This window comes from Mustela nivalis, assembly GCF_964662115.1.
Source record: "Mustela nivalis genome assembly, chromosome: 16".
Classification (NCBI taxonomy): domain Eukaryota; kingdom Metazoa; phylum Chordata; class Mammalia; order Carnivora; family Mustelidae; genus Mustela; species Mustela nivalis.
Window position 1 is genome coordinate 19,582,759 of NC_139035.1, and position 16,417 is coordinate 19,599,175.

General features: G+C 46.4%; 1 protein-coding gene across 3 annotated transcripts in view; it reads right to left on the bottom strand.

The window, feature by feature from the left end:
* COLGALT2 (collagen beta(1-O)galactosyltransferase 2) overlaps window positions 1-16,417 on the bottom strand; it is a 113,399-nt gene that overhangs the window by 88,352 nt on the left and 8,630 nt on the right. For 2 of the 3 annotated variants that reach the window (XM_082702934.1, XM_082702933.1), the window contains exon 1: window positions 14,388-14,966. The exons of the other annotated variant lie outside the window; for it this stretch is intronic. In XM_082702934.1, the coding sequence (XP_082559060.1) occupies window positions 14,388-14,650 (263 nt within the window). In that variant the 5' untranslated portion in view covers window positions 14,651-14,966. Of the gene's footprint in view, window positions 1-14,387; window positions 14,967-16,417 lie in introns of those variants that run through there. 3 annotated transcript variants of the gene reach the window in all.

Below are 16,417 nucleotides of genomic sequence, written 5' to 3' on the forward strand. Positions count from 1 at the left end.
GTGTGGGTACTCGTGTTGCAAACACTCTACCCTAAGCGCTGATTTTCTCCGTGTTCAGGTTAGGAACCATCTCTTCTGACGGTAATTTTCTGGGTTCCTTTCCTTCTTATCACACTCCTTATTTTGGCTGTTGTTGTTCATAATGGGATGATATTTTCTTTTGGATGAGAGATTATATTAGTCAAAGTTCTCATATACATATGAGAGAGAGATTTTTAAGGAATTGGCTCACAGTTCCTGGCAATGGTGGAGATTGGCAAGTTCAAAGTCCATGTGGTGGGCCAGCAGGCTGGAGATCCAGGGAGGAGCCGATGTTGCAGTTCAAGTCCAGACTCAGTTTAATAGCAAGCACAATTTCTTCTTGGTCGAGGCGGTCAGTCTCTTGTTCTCTTTGTACCTTCACCTGATTGCACGAGGCCCACCCACATTATGGAAGGCAACTTTTACTCAAAGTTCACTGATTTAAACGTAAATCTCATCTAAAAACAGCCTCTTAGAAACATCCAGAATAATGTTTGACTACCTGCCTGGGCACCATGGCCCAGCCACGTTGATATATAAAATTAGCCATCGCGAAGGGCAAACATTTTTTTTTTAACTTTATAATTTCATGTAGCAACAAACCATTAGTCTGTGCACCAAGGATATGAGTCATGGATAAGTCAAAACTACTGAATAAGTAAAATACAAGTACAAATAAAGAAATGAAGGCCCAAATGGCATCCCCAATAATAATTCGTCAACAGAGGAAGTTATTTCTTTTTTCAAATACCTAGCACGCTGCAGTTAGAAAAGCTTTTCAAGTTCAGCCCATCCAGAACTTATTGTATAGATGAAGAGACCAAGGCAAGGCAAAGAATTCGAGAAAAATCTGAAAATATGGTGGAGCATAACACAGAGGGCACAAGAGAGCAAACAGCTAAGAGGCCAGATACCACTGCTGTTGGAACACCCTGTGTGGAAGGTACCAGAATACCTTCCAACTCATTTTCTGAGCCCAGATACAAATTACCCTCTGTTGTCTGAACAACAAGGGTGTGCTGGTGGATTGTACCAAACAGACCTGGTTATCAAAAACTGGCCTTGGTATATCCAAAATACAGATAATCCCATCACGGGTAACTGAGAGTCCAACTACTGTCTTTATTTTGATAAGATGCACAGGAAAAGGAGGGTTTGGCCTTTCCCATGCCACCATCAGCAAAGACTGGCCAGTGTGCCTGGGGTTCCATGCTTCCCAGAAGGACCCTTCATAATCTGCCTTTCGTGGGGAGGGGGCGTCCAGTCAATCTTGGTGAGTTACTGTCCTTTCCTCTTCAGACAGATGCTGGCACTTCTTCAGTTCACCAGGGTTGGCACAGGCCTTAGGAAAAGCTATTAAGATTCAGCACCATTATCAAAGGGGACTTGGTGGAATCTAATCTTCTTGGGAGACAGAAGGCTGGCCCAGAAGTGGGGCTGTAACCTTCAGACACCTGCTGGTGCTGCTGCCATCTGATGCCTAAGAAATGAGGATCCACGTTGTCTGATGCCCAGACGAGGCTTTGAAGCTGAGTCAAGGCCACAGGACAAAGGCGGCACTGTTTATGCAAATCGAGAAACAAAAGAAGCAAAAATCCAAAGCCACTGAAAGTAACATCAGAAATTCAATACCCAGAGATGATTAGAAGCTCTGCACCAGCATGAAACAGAGCGCCTAAAAGCAGAGCTGGGCAACACACCAGAACACATACCGCGGGAAGGAATTCTGAGTGGCCGGAGTTTGGCAAGATGTGCTTAGAAGCCTTGATAGACAAGGCTCCCTTAGCCAAGGGGCAGCATCTGTGCGCCACAGGCAGGAAGCCCTGGGCTGCGGCTGCCCCTGCACCTGGTGCACGCAGTCCCTTCGTGAGAAGCTCCAGTTTGTGCCCCCGCAAAGCCCGCCCTCTTGTTGCCATCCCTTGGCAGTTCGGTCACCCCGTAGCACCTGTCTTCTGCAGGAGACCACACTCTCAGTGAACACCATTGTGCACACTATACAACAGCCTGAAATACAATGAGCTTCTGAGAAGACTTCCATTCTTGCCTTTTAGGCCACTCCAAAAAGATCTGAGTTTAGGCAGCGGGTCCAGGAAGCGCCAATCATGCAGAGTTACTATTCACGAAAGCTCTCCAGATATGGTGACTCCCATGAAGGGCACACTACTGTCAGATCGGGAAGGCACTCCAGAGAACATCTCAGCCAAAGGTTCTCAAGCCTGGCAGCACAGTGCCACCCACCTGGAAAGTTTTTAAAATATGTCACTTGCCCTGATCCTACCCCAGATGTCCAGACATGAAAGGTTTGGGGGTGGGGCTGGGGCATCAGTGTCTTTTCAACCTTCATCAGATGATTCCAATAAGCAGCCACAGTTGTGAAACGCAACTGTAGCACGCTCCTCTTTTGTTCCAGGAGAGGAAACTGAGGCCCAGAGAGAATAATGGGCTTGTACAAAATGACACAGTGCAAGGAATGCCTCCAGCCCTTTCATGAGACAACACAAAAAACAAAACGATGCTATCTGCACACTGTGGGGAAAATGAATGAGCTTCTCTGAGCTGGGGGCAACTGTCCTGGAGACACCCAGGTACGCCAGACCTCACCTTTCTCCCCAGGTGGCTGTTGTTTCTTGGTGGGAGGCACTCAACAATGGAACACAGATCACATCCTTGAGAAGAAAAAGTACTGAAAAAATAAAGTGGATGCATAATTTGAGAACTTTTATTATGGAATTTTTCATAGACCTGTCACCAAAAGAGCACGGTAAAGCTAGGATATGGAACAGTAGATTTAGCAACTGAGCTGTGATCGATCCCACAAGGCTGCCCTTGGGTGCACTTGGAATAACGCAACTATACCAAGTTAGAACGTAACTTTGGGAGAGCGCCGAATCCTAACCACTAGACAACCAGGGAGGTTAGAACGTAACTTTGGGAGGCAGCAACCAACTCAGCACAATCCTTTGTACGGCAGACTAGAAGAGCGTGAATTCCCAAAAAGCTAAATTTTGATTCCATAAGTAATGAAGACCCCGGGCTTAGGGACTTTATAATATCATGTAATTAAGGCCAATCTGCCAACTATTAGCCCAGGCTAATTTAATAGACTGCTTATATTTTTCACAAATGAGGGGAGGAGGTTTTCATGACGTGCCAAAGAGAAAATCAAAGGTAAGAGAATTAATTACAAGCAACAAAGGAACCAAGCCTTGGGAATACGAGGACTGAAAGGTTCGACATTTTTTATTTAAAAGACAACCCATTTTTTTTTTTTAAAGATTTTTTAATTTATTTATTTGACAGACAGAGATCACAAGTAGGCAGAGAGGCAGGCAGAGAGAGAGAGGAGGAGGAAGCAGGCTCTCCGCAGAGCAGACAGCCCGATGCGGGGCTCGATCCCAGGACCCTGGGATCATGACCTGAGCCGAAAGCAGAGGCTTTAACCCACTGAGCCACCCAGGCGCCCCATTGATTTGATTTGCCTCCACTCTATTAAGAGACATTCATCCCTAGATGTCTTTTCTTCTGTGAAACTAAATGCTTGATGAACCCAAGATGGGAGATTCACTGAACAAAGAAAAGGGTTTGAAGGAGGATCATTTTATACTGTGCCCTAGGGCAAGGCACTCCACAGAGTGGGCAGGTTGGGGCACCGCCTTTAAAACACAAAACAAAACATAACTTGTTTAAAAATAGCCACTGTTGGAAGGAGGGAGAACACACGCACGTCACTCAATAAAAAACATGAAGGACGCATACTTGGCAGAGCTGCCCCGTACCTAACTACTTCTCTTATTAAAAAAACCCTTTGGCCTTCTTGATTGCTTAAGCAACTGGATCCTGAGTTTCAAAGTACTCGAACACAGTACACCAACTTCCCAAGTTCTGAAAATCCCATGGCCTGTGCCTTAAATGGATACACAGCTTTCAGCCCTTTCATGAGCCCCCCATTTCTCCCCCCATTCCTCCCACAGCCTTCTGGGAGCTCAGCCCTTGCAATTCCCAAACCCACAGGTACATCCAAATCATTCATATACGTGTTTAAGATACAGATCCCAGGCCTTTCCCACAGGCCAACTGATTGAATGTGGTTGAAGAGTGGCCCAGAAACCCATGTAACTAATAAAAGTTGTAGGTGTTTTGGCCTCTAAGCCAGTATTTAGGAACCACTAGTTGAAGTTCAGCAGCCTTCAACCAAAAGGTCTGCAAAACGGTGATGAGGACCATGTCCACTCATGGCCAATGAACTTGACTGATGGGGTGAGCCACTTTTAGGCTACCTCAACTACTAATTTCAACATGATCACCTGGACTTATCCACATAGAGAATCTGTGATGGCCAAATAAATAAAAGCAGGTGCATAATATTTTTTAGTCCATGGCTTTATAAATTCATAGTTTATCTCAATAAAGAAAAATTTCTAGGATGGAAATCAATGTGCCCAATCCATCTTGAAGTCTAGCAAGACTGAGAAAAGGCAGATTTTTAAGTTTCTAAAATATTTTAGTATGCTGGCTGTTTCGAGCCTTCCATGCCAGCTCCACGGAAGCCATCTGAAACCCCAGACACGGTCTGACGGTCTGAATGTTCTCGCACCCCCCACCCCCGCCCGTGCTTCCAGCAGAGGGAATGCAGGACTGTGGGGGCTGCATTAAGCTTACTGTTCAACGGTGTGGTGATGACATGAAATATCCTGATTCCACTTGGCAGTAACTTTCCCCTATCTTGGCGGATCTCAGCCGTAATCACTGTGGTGTGTGGAGCTTGAACAGATTATGGGGCTGGCTGGAAACCAAGAAGCTGAAAAGCAGTTCAGTGGTCCAGCAAGGGGCTCTGTGTTAGGAATGTCACAGCTGCAAAAGTCCACAACCACATTTCTCACACGTATCCCAGGAATTTAAGTTCCAGCCTTAGTCCCCAGAAAATGTTGCCTTTCCCAAGACCCTGAAAAGCAGCAATTTCTCACTTGACATGACTTTTTAGGGAAAAAATGCCAAATGATGTACATTCATTATATCCCCCTTTTCAGAATCCTCTCTAGTCCTATGAGAATGGGAAGCTTGCCATAGCCCACCCCCTCCTCACCTCCAAAATATATACAGTCACTTTTTGAAAGAATGGGGAATGGAAAGAGAGAGTCCTGTTTCCCTGTTGTCTAAAATATGGGCACTTTTAGCTACCTTCATGGTTTTCTTGGACTTGACCACTGTTGTCGTCTATAAAGACTTAGGCTGCCGTAAGAACATACCACAAACTGGGTGGCTTATGAACAGTAGCTTTTTCAAAGCTCTGGGAGCTAGAAGTCCAAGATCAGGATACCAGCATGGTTAGGTTCCTGGCGAAGACCCTGTTTGAGGACGCAGTCTTTTCTCTGGGTCCTCACATGGTAGAAGAGGTAACCTGTCCGGAGCCTCTTGTCCCAAGGGCACTAATCCCATTCATGAAAGCTCCTCCCATAAGACTTAGGCAGCTCCCAAAGGCCCCACTTCCTAATACCATCATCTTTGGGGGTCAGGATTTCAACACATGGATTTTGAGGCAGAAACAGTGAGACCACGGCAACAGCCAAAGTGGCGGAAGTTGCCACTGACAAGCCTGACAAGTCCTTCAACAGACATTTAAGTAATTCAACCTAGAGGGTAAAGAATGCTTCCCATGCAGCCAGTGGGTCATCATTTAACCCAGGTCCTCATGAGAATGCTTTAACACCAGACCTCACCCCACACTCATTCCCCCTCCCCTGCCATATTTTTAGGGCATATGCAGCCCAGGATCATTACTTATATTATTATTTATATTTCCAAAATGTACATCTTCTCAGGGGTCTTGAATCATGAATCAGAAATGCTGGGGGGGCGGGTGGAAGGGGTTATTTTTCATTGTGTTTGCAGAGGAAGAAATCCCATCGGCTAAACCAACAAGTCAGGGACAGCCCTCAGCTTGATGAATTTGACAAACGACAAAAATATAATAGCAATTGTCTCGGTTAAATGAGATGTGTTGCGAAGTCATAAGTTCAGCCCTGGCAGGATGTCATGAAGTTATTATTGGAAGTCTAAGTCTGAAAAGATTACTGTATGTGCTCCTAGAGAGGAAAAGAAATGCCCTCCAGACAGAGCTAAGGTTTAATTCATGCAAGAGGCTTGGCTAATGTCACCAACCACAAACGCTGCATTTTCATGGATCTGAAAGGCAGCATGTTCCAGTGAATTAATTAGAGCCACTCTATTTATATTCTGCATGGCTTTTCAATTATTACCTATAATGGGATTCTTTTTTTCCTTTTATGAACACTAACACACAGTTTTTTCTACCAGAGGAATGGAGAGCTGAGGGAAAAGTAACATGATCTTTTACCACTAGGTCATTCGCTGGCAGCTTGCCAAGCCTGCTCATTCTAGAAGGGTCGAGTCTTAGGGCTCCTGAGGATCTGAGCAAGGGTCACCACCCAAATTTCTACAAGGGCCAGGCAAGCCACGTCAAAGAGCCAGACAGTGGTGGGTAATATTACTGCACAGAGGATGGGCCTGATGGGGACGTGACCGCCTGGGCAAAGGTCAGGGGACAGTGGCGACTCACTGTTGTGTGCAAATGCACGCCTGGCAAGGCAGGGGCTGGTGCCACAGGCTTGTTTAGTTTGTGCAAAGTTATCCAGCTAGACATTTCGGATATAAGCACTCTGGGGATGTCTATTAGCCTTCATTTAAAGAAAGAAAAAAAAAAGGTTGTTTTGTTTTTAAATGGGCTTAGGACCAGATTTTCTAGGGCCCAGAGACACAAGGACAAGAGAACAGGATGAGTGTAACGTAGGAAGTGTTCAGAGTAACAACCTGGAATGGGTGTTGTGTTAAACTGGCTTTTACTGAGCCACCCAGGGCATGGGGAGAGGTGGGCTGGCAGAGTTTTAGAAAGTGGGATTAGAGACCGAGATTTTAAATCGTCACACTTAGGCAGAACATGATATATAAAACACTCATTTGGGTTGACATTAAAAGAACATATGTCCATGCTCAGAAACTTTCTAGGAGAATGTACAAGGAGCTGTCAATGTTGGTTGTCTCTGGAAGGTGGCATAGAGTAGAAGGGAGATTTACTTTTTATCATGTTTCTATTCATCCTGTTTGAATCTTTACTATGGGAGGATATTACTATTTCAGCTGAAAGAAAAAAATCAGGAAAGTTCTTGTAATTAAATTACTATTAAATAAATCTATAAAATCCCTAAGGGATTTCAGCATTTTTTAAATCAGCAATTTTTGATGTGTCCACAGTGTAAGTGCAGTTAAATGAACAAATTACTCCTTTGAGAATAAAGATGTCAAGACATACACAACAGACATATTTCACAATTCTTGTTGAATAATAACTATGATTTAAACATATATAGTGAACTTCAGAATATGGTAACTGTGGAATAGAGAGCAAACAACCATGTTACAGGCTAATCAAATTCTTTAAATATTATTTACTTGAGAGAGAGAGAGTTGGGGGAGAGGGGCAGAAGGAGAGGGAGAGAGAGAGTCTTAAACAGACTCCAAGGTGATCACAGAGTCCCACTCAGGGCTCGACCCCATGACCCTGAGATCATGACCTGAGCCAAAACCAAGCATCATACGCTTAACTGAATGCACTACATAGGTGCCCCTAATTAATGTTTTTCAGGAAGACAGTGCCACACACTGATATGACCCATGTGTACACTTAAGGGTTGGACAAAGGGCCGGGGCACAGCCAGCAGCCTCCCTGGTTACAAAGCTTCCGACGTTCATTCCTCTGACCACGAGAGACAGTCAAGGGAGAAGCCTACTTATGCACCTGGAGCCACAGAGAAGCTCAGTGGTAGAATCACCTAGAGAAAGTTGCTAAAGACAAATCTGTAAAAACCAAACCCTGCTTGAATAACTGGCATATGCTTTTAAACCATGAGTTATATTTGTTATAAAGTAATCCAGGGGTGCCCGTGTGCCTCAGTTGGTTAAGCACTGATTCTTGATTTCAGCTCTGGTCCCAATCTCAGGGTCATGAGCTCAAGCCCTGCGTCAGACTCCATGCTCAGAGGGGAGCCTCCTTGAAATTCTTTCCTCTCCCTCTGCCACTCTCCAGACTCGAAATAAATAAATAAATAGACTCAATCTTTTAAAAAATCAACATTAAACAGCCACACTGGGTTTAAAATCTAGAAATCTGTTATCTCATCCCAAGACTTATTCACTGTATAATATACTAGGGGAAAATCTTTCAATGGTCCTATGTTTTGTGTTCCCCATCCATGGACATCAATTAATAAAATAGAACCAGGGGAATCTAGGCATCCTTTTATCAGTCATTTCAGTTTTTACTCAAAGGAAATACACAATTCTGAAGCTCAGTCATGTTTTGAAATTGAAGGGTGGGGAGATGATTGATAGTTTTTTCCAGCCATTTGGAAGAAGGTTAAGTTTAAAGGTCAACTAAGTCTAAGCCCACTAATTAAAAAGGCTTAAAAACTGAAACTGTTTTACCACTATGCACCCAAGATGTTGTAGCCACCATGCCTATCAATAGTGCTGCCTTATTCATTTGCCACTAACAACACTTGATAAATATCTTTCTTTTGCTATTAGCGGTGATCATAGCAAGTGATCTGCATAATAATTACGTACAATTCATATATTTAGTCTTACTCTGTACCTATGAAATCCGCCAATATAAAGTCGAGTTTGGTAACTAGAAAGTGGCTAAGCTAAGTGACGAAATTATCAAGACAGCGGAAGGGAACCACTGAGTCCGTTGTGTCATTCAAGCAGAAGGGGCCATTCTTGTTTGGAAGAAACACTGGCACTCTTATCTTCCTAAGTTGGGTCAACTGACAAAAGCAAAAACTAGCGCTAATTGGTCCTTTCTTGATCTTAAACAGACCATCTGTACTCAGTCTGGGACATTAGCTGCTTGGGTCACATCCTTGCTCTACCATGCACTAGCCTTGTGACCTCACGCAAGTTATTTAAATTCCCTGTGCCTCAGTTGTCTTCTGTGTAAAGTGAGAAGAGTCATAACACCTCTCACCCAGGGCTGTTGTCAGGGTTAAATTAGTTCTTTTTTTATATATATTTTTTTTTAATTTTTATAAACATATAATGTATTATTAGCCCCAGGGGTACAGGTCTGTGAATCGCCAGGTTTACACACTTCACAGCACTCAACATAGCACAGACTAAATTAGTTATCTTATCGGAGTGTTTAGATTTCATTAGTAAATGAATGTTAGCTTTCATTTTGCTAATACTTTGTTTTGTTGGAAAGAACATATATTCACAAGGCGAGACCGCCTTGAGAATATATATTGTTTTGAATATCTTCATTTGGAAAGAGAAAGGAGATGGGACCAAAAGGAAAAGATGGATAGGAAATAGCAACTCTTGTCTATCTAGTAGCATTTACATGAAAGACATAGTCCATGCATTATTTCATTTGTCTAAAAACTTGTTTAAAAAAAAAAAAACTCTTGGAGGTAGGTGTTATTATTGGTCATTTCCAGATGAAGAAGCTAGGCTTGGTTAGAGGTTCACCAATGTGCCCGCAATCACACAGGAGATTCAAACCCTAGCATAACTGACTGTAAACTTGGATACGCCCTCTCTGATACTACTAAACTACCAGGCTGGGGCGGGGGGGAGAATAAGAAGAAGAAAAAGGAGGTGGAAAAGTGAGGAAAACAGACTAACAGAGAGAAGGGGACCAAAGTTTCATCTAATTTTTCACCCAGGAGCCTAAATGTCTATTCATAGGTATAACATAAGCATTGAATGTCAAGACTGTAATGATAAAATGTAACATTGTTCTTGCTGATGCTAGAAACTATCACTAGTAGTGGTCTGAAACATTTTGTAAACACACCTACTTTAGTGTGTGTCTCATTAAACATTCCCCAAAATGCTACTGGCTGAGCACCAAAAAGTGAAGAATAATCCAAGGTAATCTCCCAAACACTACAGCAACAAAGTCGTGTGCAAAATGTGGGGATAGGCACCCCAGAACGAGCAGAAGCCCACCAATGTTTATGTCGATGTCAGCAGAAAACAGTCTCTTGATTTAGAAAGCCATACAATGGTTCCCGATGTAGTATGCTACTTTTCAAACATCTGCCAAATGAAATGCTCAGACTGTTCTATAATTACATGGCAGTTACTCCTTCTGATGGCACAGACTGAGTCCCCACTGTCTTCCCACAGGCAACCATAGGCTCCAAGAGACAAACTGAATGTGTCTTTTGGGTCAAATGTTTTTCTTCATGCCCTGCTCCATTTTTCATTATCATGGCAACTTGGCACTCCTCGCCTTAATCACAGGTTTGGGAAGGGGGATGAGGTCAGCCTTCCCTCTGTTGCTAAGGGCACTGTTCATGGCTCCACTGAAGTAAAGCGCACCCACCGCAGTGCATACGCCACAGGCCAAACGGGTTGCTCTCGGCACAGCTGTGATTCTCATCAACTCGGTGCAGGTTTTAATTAGAACACAAGGAACATCTTAGTTCCTTATCACCGTTATGATATTTGAAGGAGAACTATTCACTCGATGGGGGTTTTGAGATCAGAGTGGTAAATGCGACAGGTTTTCCCTTTGCCTGGTACAAAGTGTCTCTAAAACACAAACTTTCTTTAATTCAATCTAATCCAAATAAACTTAGTGTTAACTGAGATAACTGTACTCAGTCTCTGACAGTAAAAATTTTCAGGGCAATTTATTGATACTGATGGCAAATATGTTCCAGAACTTTCAGTGGGAAAAAAAAAAAATACAGCAATGGGAAATCTGAATGCTCAATGAACCATACCTCTCACTCCTACAGGAAAGAAGTCTTACCAGATGTTCCTCTAGCCAGTGTCAGAGGTAAGCAGATGAACGAGAAGGATGAGTGTGCACTGAGCTTCAGAGATAAGAGTAAATGGAAGTTGGCAGCCCAGGCTCTATATGCCACCTGGTTCTGTTGTGTAAAGTTTTGGGTAGCTAATGCCAGTTTTGACATTGACCATCTTTGACATTAGTGGATGCTGGCTTCGCAGGTAGATACTCAGTCCGGCATCTCAGAATATTGAGTAGAGCTTGAGACCAAGAGACTAAAAGGAAGTAACTCACAGAAGCTCTTCAAAGCTATAGCATCCTAAATTGAGTTACTGCTTCCTTCTGGAGGATAATATCCCGTAACATTCACAGCCAAATACTCGCCTAATGCCAGTCTCGAAGTTAGCAGCTATGGTGGTACAATGCAGTGAACTGGAGATATGCACTCAGGAAACCTACCTCCTGCTCTACTGCTCCTGCAGGAAACTCTGGTTAATGTCCCAGTGTCTTCATTTTCCCCTCACTGTTCCCTCTTTCCTTACTTTCCAGGTTTTAGTGAATTCCTATTTGTCTTGCAAGACTGGCTTCTAACTAAGGGTCAGCTGTCCTCAAGAAGGCTTCCATGACCGACCACATAACTGCTCCAATCTAATCTAGAAGTCCTTTGTCACGCCCTTAAACCCTATAAATGCTATTCAGATCACATTACACTGCCCAGTAAAAAGAGCCATATTTGTCTGTGAGAAGTCACACCTTACTCAATTTTTTCTTAGCTGGAACCTGGCATAGTGCCCTAATCTCACAAAAGCTGGTCATTAGGACTGTGTGCTTGCATAACCTCTCTGTGCCTCAATTTTCTCATCTGTAAAAGGGTATAATCACAGTACATACCTAAGAGTGAATATAAATGCTCAGAATAAATACTTAGAATAAATGTGAGCTCTTCTTATTTGTGAAATTAGTAAATAAGTGTAATCTTAAGTCAGTTACTTCAGGTACAGTGTCTTCTTCTGTAACATGCAGGTAAGTTTATTTCTTTACAGAGTAGTAGTAAGGATCCAATGAGATGACACAGTTAATGAAAGTATTTTGAGAGCTATAGAGGACTAGGTTTAAAGATTTTATTTATTTGTCAGAGAGAGAGAGGGAGCACAGGCAGACAGAGTGGCAGGCAGAGGCAGAGGGAGAAGCAGGCTCCCTGCCGAGCAAGGAGCCCGATGTGGGACTTGATCCCAGGACACTGGGATCATGACCTGAGCTGAAGGCAGCTGCTTAACCAACTGAGCCACCCAGGCGTCCCGAGGACTAGGTTTAAATGGCCTTTTGGTTATTAGTACCTAATAAATGATATAAGGTTTCTAAACCAGAACTCAAGAGTCTTTAGTGACTAAGGCAATGGTGGCTCAAGGCCTGTTCAAACTTTAGTTTTTTCCTAAACTTTGCAACTCTGGCCATAAGGGACAAGGCACAATTACATGGACTATGAACAAGGTTAAGGGAAAATGGATCCCAAAAGTCAATGGAGAACTGGAATACTAACCATCTGAAAAGAATGTCAACATCCACAAAATATTGAACATCCAGAGAACTTAGGATACAGAATCACTGCTAGTTGATTCTGATCATATCACAAAATCCATGGAATTCAAGAGCTGGGAAGTATATTGGTAATCATTTCTTCCAATTCCTTCATTCTACCGATGAGGAAACTGATGTCTATGGGCCCCAAACAACTGACCCAAAGCCACCTACCAAGCGAGCGACGAACAGCTTGCCTCCTAATTTGTAGCCTATAGGTTTAAATTAATTTTGTTTGTATCATGTTGCCACCACTATTTTTGTAGGGCGGACTTCAGAGGCAAACTTGGGTTCCAATTCCAGTTTTACCATTTATTAATTCTGTGACTTTAAGGGAGTTCTTGAACGGATTCACAGTTGCTTCATTTGTAAAATAGGGATCCTAGTGTCTCTTTTAAAACTTCATCCTATGATAGAAGAGAGGGTGTCTGTACATCAGGTAGCAAAACCTGTGCTTCCTACCTGCCGCAGCCTTCACGAACTTCCTAGAGTAACTTAAAATGGAACAATGTTCTTTAAAACCAAACAATGCATAAAGACCAAGACCATATTGTAAAACATCTCTCCTGAAGAGAGCATCTAAGAACTGACATTTGTGAAATTTTCTTTGGTATTGAAGTGGTTAAAAAAAAAAAATCCTTCTTCCTTCTGGTTTAAAACCTGGCTGCACCCCCGTTCTCCCTTTCCCCATCCCGCGCCCTTCTGCGTGGCAGCAGTCACGTATAACAGGGTCATAGTAAAGCAGTGTATAGCACAGAGCGGCTCTATATCTCGTGTTTGCGCTCTCACCTCCGCACCTCTACCACCAGGTATGGTCAGGCTGCCAATTCCGGCCACTGCCCTACCCTCCTCCCTTCTCTTTCTGCCCAACCGCAGCTCTAAGGATGTGTCTTGTGTGAGGACGGCTGCCTTCATCAACGCAACAAGAACTGCTCCGGAGCGAGCTGGGCTCTGTCTTCCTCGGAGGACCAGAGCTCTCTTGTCCCGTTCCCGGCTGCCTACCCCCGCGGCCAGCGTCCACCTCCTCCAACACCGGCCTTTCGGCGGGCCCCCCTGACCACCAACGTCTCGCCCTCTGATACCCGCCTTTCTAAAGGTGCGAGACCAGACCGAGTTCTAGAAGTCGGTGCGGGCAGCCACCGATCAGCCGCTGATGTCCCAGCCCTCCCCGCAACAAACACAGTACCGGGCGCCGGGCTCTATCCCGGGGCGACAAAACTTGGCTGTCTGCCTTCTAGAAGGCAGCTCGGTCCCCCCGGGGCACCCCGCGTGCTTTGCATCTGTGGCGAGGAATGAGCCCCAGGAGGGAGCCCAGGACGCGCACTGCCAAAAGCGCGCGGCGGCGACAGGGCCCGCCTTGGTGGCGCGGTTGAGAAGACACCGTGAGTCCCACCTAACCTCAGACTCGGAGTCCACACCTCCTCTCCACCCCGACCGCCACCCCTACTCCCTGGGAGAACCAGGAGCCACCATGGCCTCTGAGGTGTGAGAGCAGTAGCCGGACCCCGGGAAGCCGGGGCGGCTCACACTGGTCGCCACCCAGCCGCTCCGCAGCCCCCCTGCCAGCCACAGTGAGGCTTCCCGGCGCGTCCGGACGACCAGGCGGCGGTGGGCACCCCTATTCCCTCACTCCAGGGCTAGGGGTATGAGGCGGGGAAAAGGAAACCTCGCGAGTTGGAAGGCAGCGCCGCTGGCCCTCTTGCGGGGTCCCCACAAGCCCTTGTCGGGGAAAGGGACGAGGCCACCCCGACCCACAACACCGCCCCTCTCCCCGCACGCCCAGGAGCTCGGGCGGGGCTGGCCATCCCCACGGGCACCCCAGGCGCACGCAGCCCCGCGCGTCCTTCCCCAACGCGACCTCCGGCTAGGATCCGCCCGGGAGCGGCGCGGGGCGTCCGGGGGTGCGCGCCCCCCGCTCCCCGCGTGCCCCACGCTCCCGGGCCGGGCGGCGGCAGCCCGGCGCGCTCACCAGATGGCCATCCTGCTCTTGGGGTAGTCCAGCCGCTCCAGGCAGCCGAGGAAGTGAGGCAGCGCGTGCGCCGCGTTGCGGGCGAGGATGGCCACGAGCACGGTGGGTCTCTGCACCGGCGACTCGGGGAAAACCTCCGGCTCCTCTTCGTCGTGCTCCGAGTCGGGCTCCGCGGCGAAGCGCGCCCGGCAGCCGCGGCGGAGCAGAGCGGCGGACAGGAGCAGCAGCGAGCAGGCGAGGGTGGCGGCGCGGCGCGCAGCCATGTTCGCGGCCGCGGCGGGCGGCGGTAGACTGGCGGCCCGAGGGCGCGGAGGCCGGCTGCGAGCGCCGGACGGGGGACGCGGCTGCCGGGTCGGCTGGCGTGCGCGCGCGCTGGCACCGGGCCCTGCAGCTCCCCAGCCTCCGGCCGCCGCCGCCCCCGCCAGGCCCTGAAGCGGGGGCGCACCGAGTACCTGCGGCCGCCGCGCGCGCTAGGGCTCCGGCTCGCGGACAGCCGCGTGTGGGGGGCTGTCCGTGCCGAGTCCCGCGGAAAGTTCCTCCAGTCCAGGCTCAGCTCCTACAGCTGAGGTCTGTGGCTTCCCCCGGGGCCGCGAGGTGTGGCCGTCTCTGCCAATGAGCGTGTGTGTGTGTGTGTGTGTGTGTGTACATAACGGTGCAACTCCGAGAAAATTTATTCTGCTTTTGCAAACCGCAGTCTAAAGTCCTTCACAGTGATGCAATGTATCCAGTTTTGCATAATGCACCTATTGACTGGACGGGTAGAGTTCTAAAATGGAAAGTCACCCAGGTATCCATTACTATGGTAAACATTTTTTTTTTTTTTTAACTTCCACAAAGGCAGAGTGTTTGCATTTCCCTATGCACTCACTCAATTCCTCTTGAAGTTCATCCTTGACTGAGCAGAACCCCATTATGCCAAGCTTGCAGACTTGGAGAATGAGAGTCAGACTGAATCCTTCGCAATTAAGAGGAAGCCCCTGAAGGCGCCTTAAGAACCCCCACCTCTCCCCCCCCCCCACTCCACCAGGGTCCTGTGCTTCCTCACGGGATGGCATAAAAGACAAGTTTCATCTAAATGATTTTCTTTTTCCTTAGTGACGCAAAGATTAACAAATGCAGGGAAAATTCATACCTGTTGGAGTAGGAGAGAGAGAAATAAGGAAAGAGAAGAAGGGGTGAAGGAAGAACACAATTAGCACATAAAATGTCATTATTAGGATAGACTGCCACAGGATATCTGCTCTTCGAACATAACATAGGAAAGAGAGGAATGAAATCTGGAGTTCCTTCTTTATGGAATTGTGTAGCCTTTGATCTATCTATGTGCAGGATGGGTTGGTACCACCGCGCATCCATGACCTCCAACCCCAGTTCACCCTCAGCCCTGTCCCACAGATTTTTTTACTTCTTTTGTGTCTCTCCTTTGCAACTATTAGAAGTCTTCATCGCTCTCCTCTCACCCCCTCAGGTCCTCAGAAGACTTTCACCTCCTTTGCTGAACTCCCTCAATGGCCTGTCACTAATATCCCTCCTTGCAGGCTCCTATTCCTAACAGAGATTTTGACCCCATCCTTTCCGTTCTCATCCATGACTTGGCTTTGCTCCATCGTTTATCTTTACTTTCTACCAGCTCCTCCCCCTCAGGATAAAAACTTAGTCCTCTCCTATCCTTGAAAAAAAAAATCTTCTTTTAATCCTGTGTCTTGTAGCAATCCCCTCAGTCTTCACCAAGCTCCTTCAAAAAGGGGTCTACACTTGCTTTATCCACTTCTTCATCTCCTACATCTCCTGCTTCTTTACAGAGGCTGTTCCGGCAAAGCCAACAGATGACCTCAGCATTCTGGAAGATTCAGTGACCTCTTTTCAGTTCTCACCTTCCTGGACCTGTTTCTACCTGTGTTTGCACCCTGTCACCAGGTGCCCCTTCATAATGTGCTTGCTACTCTTCTAGCACAGTATGGTCTCCCAGCATAATTGCATCATGCAAATCTATGTTTCCTGGTCTAACCTTTTCTCTGACATAAACTTTT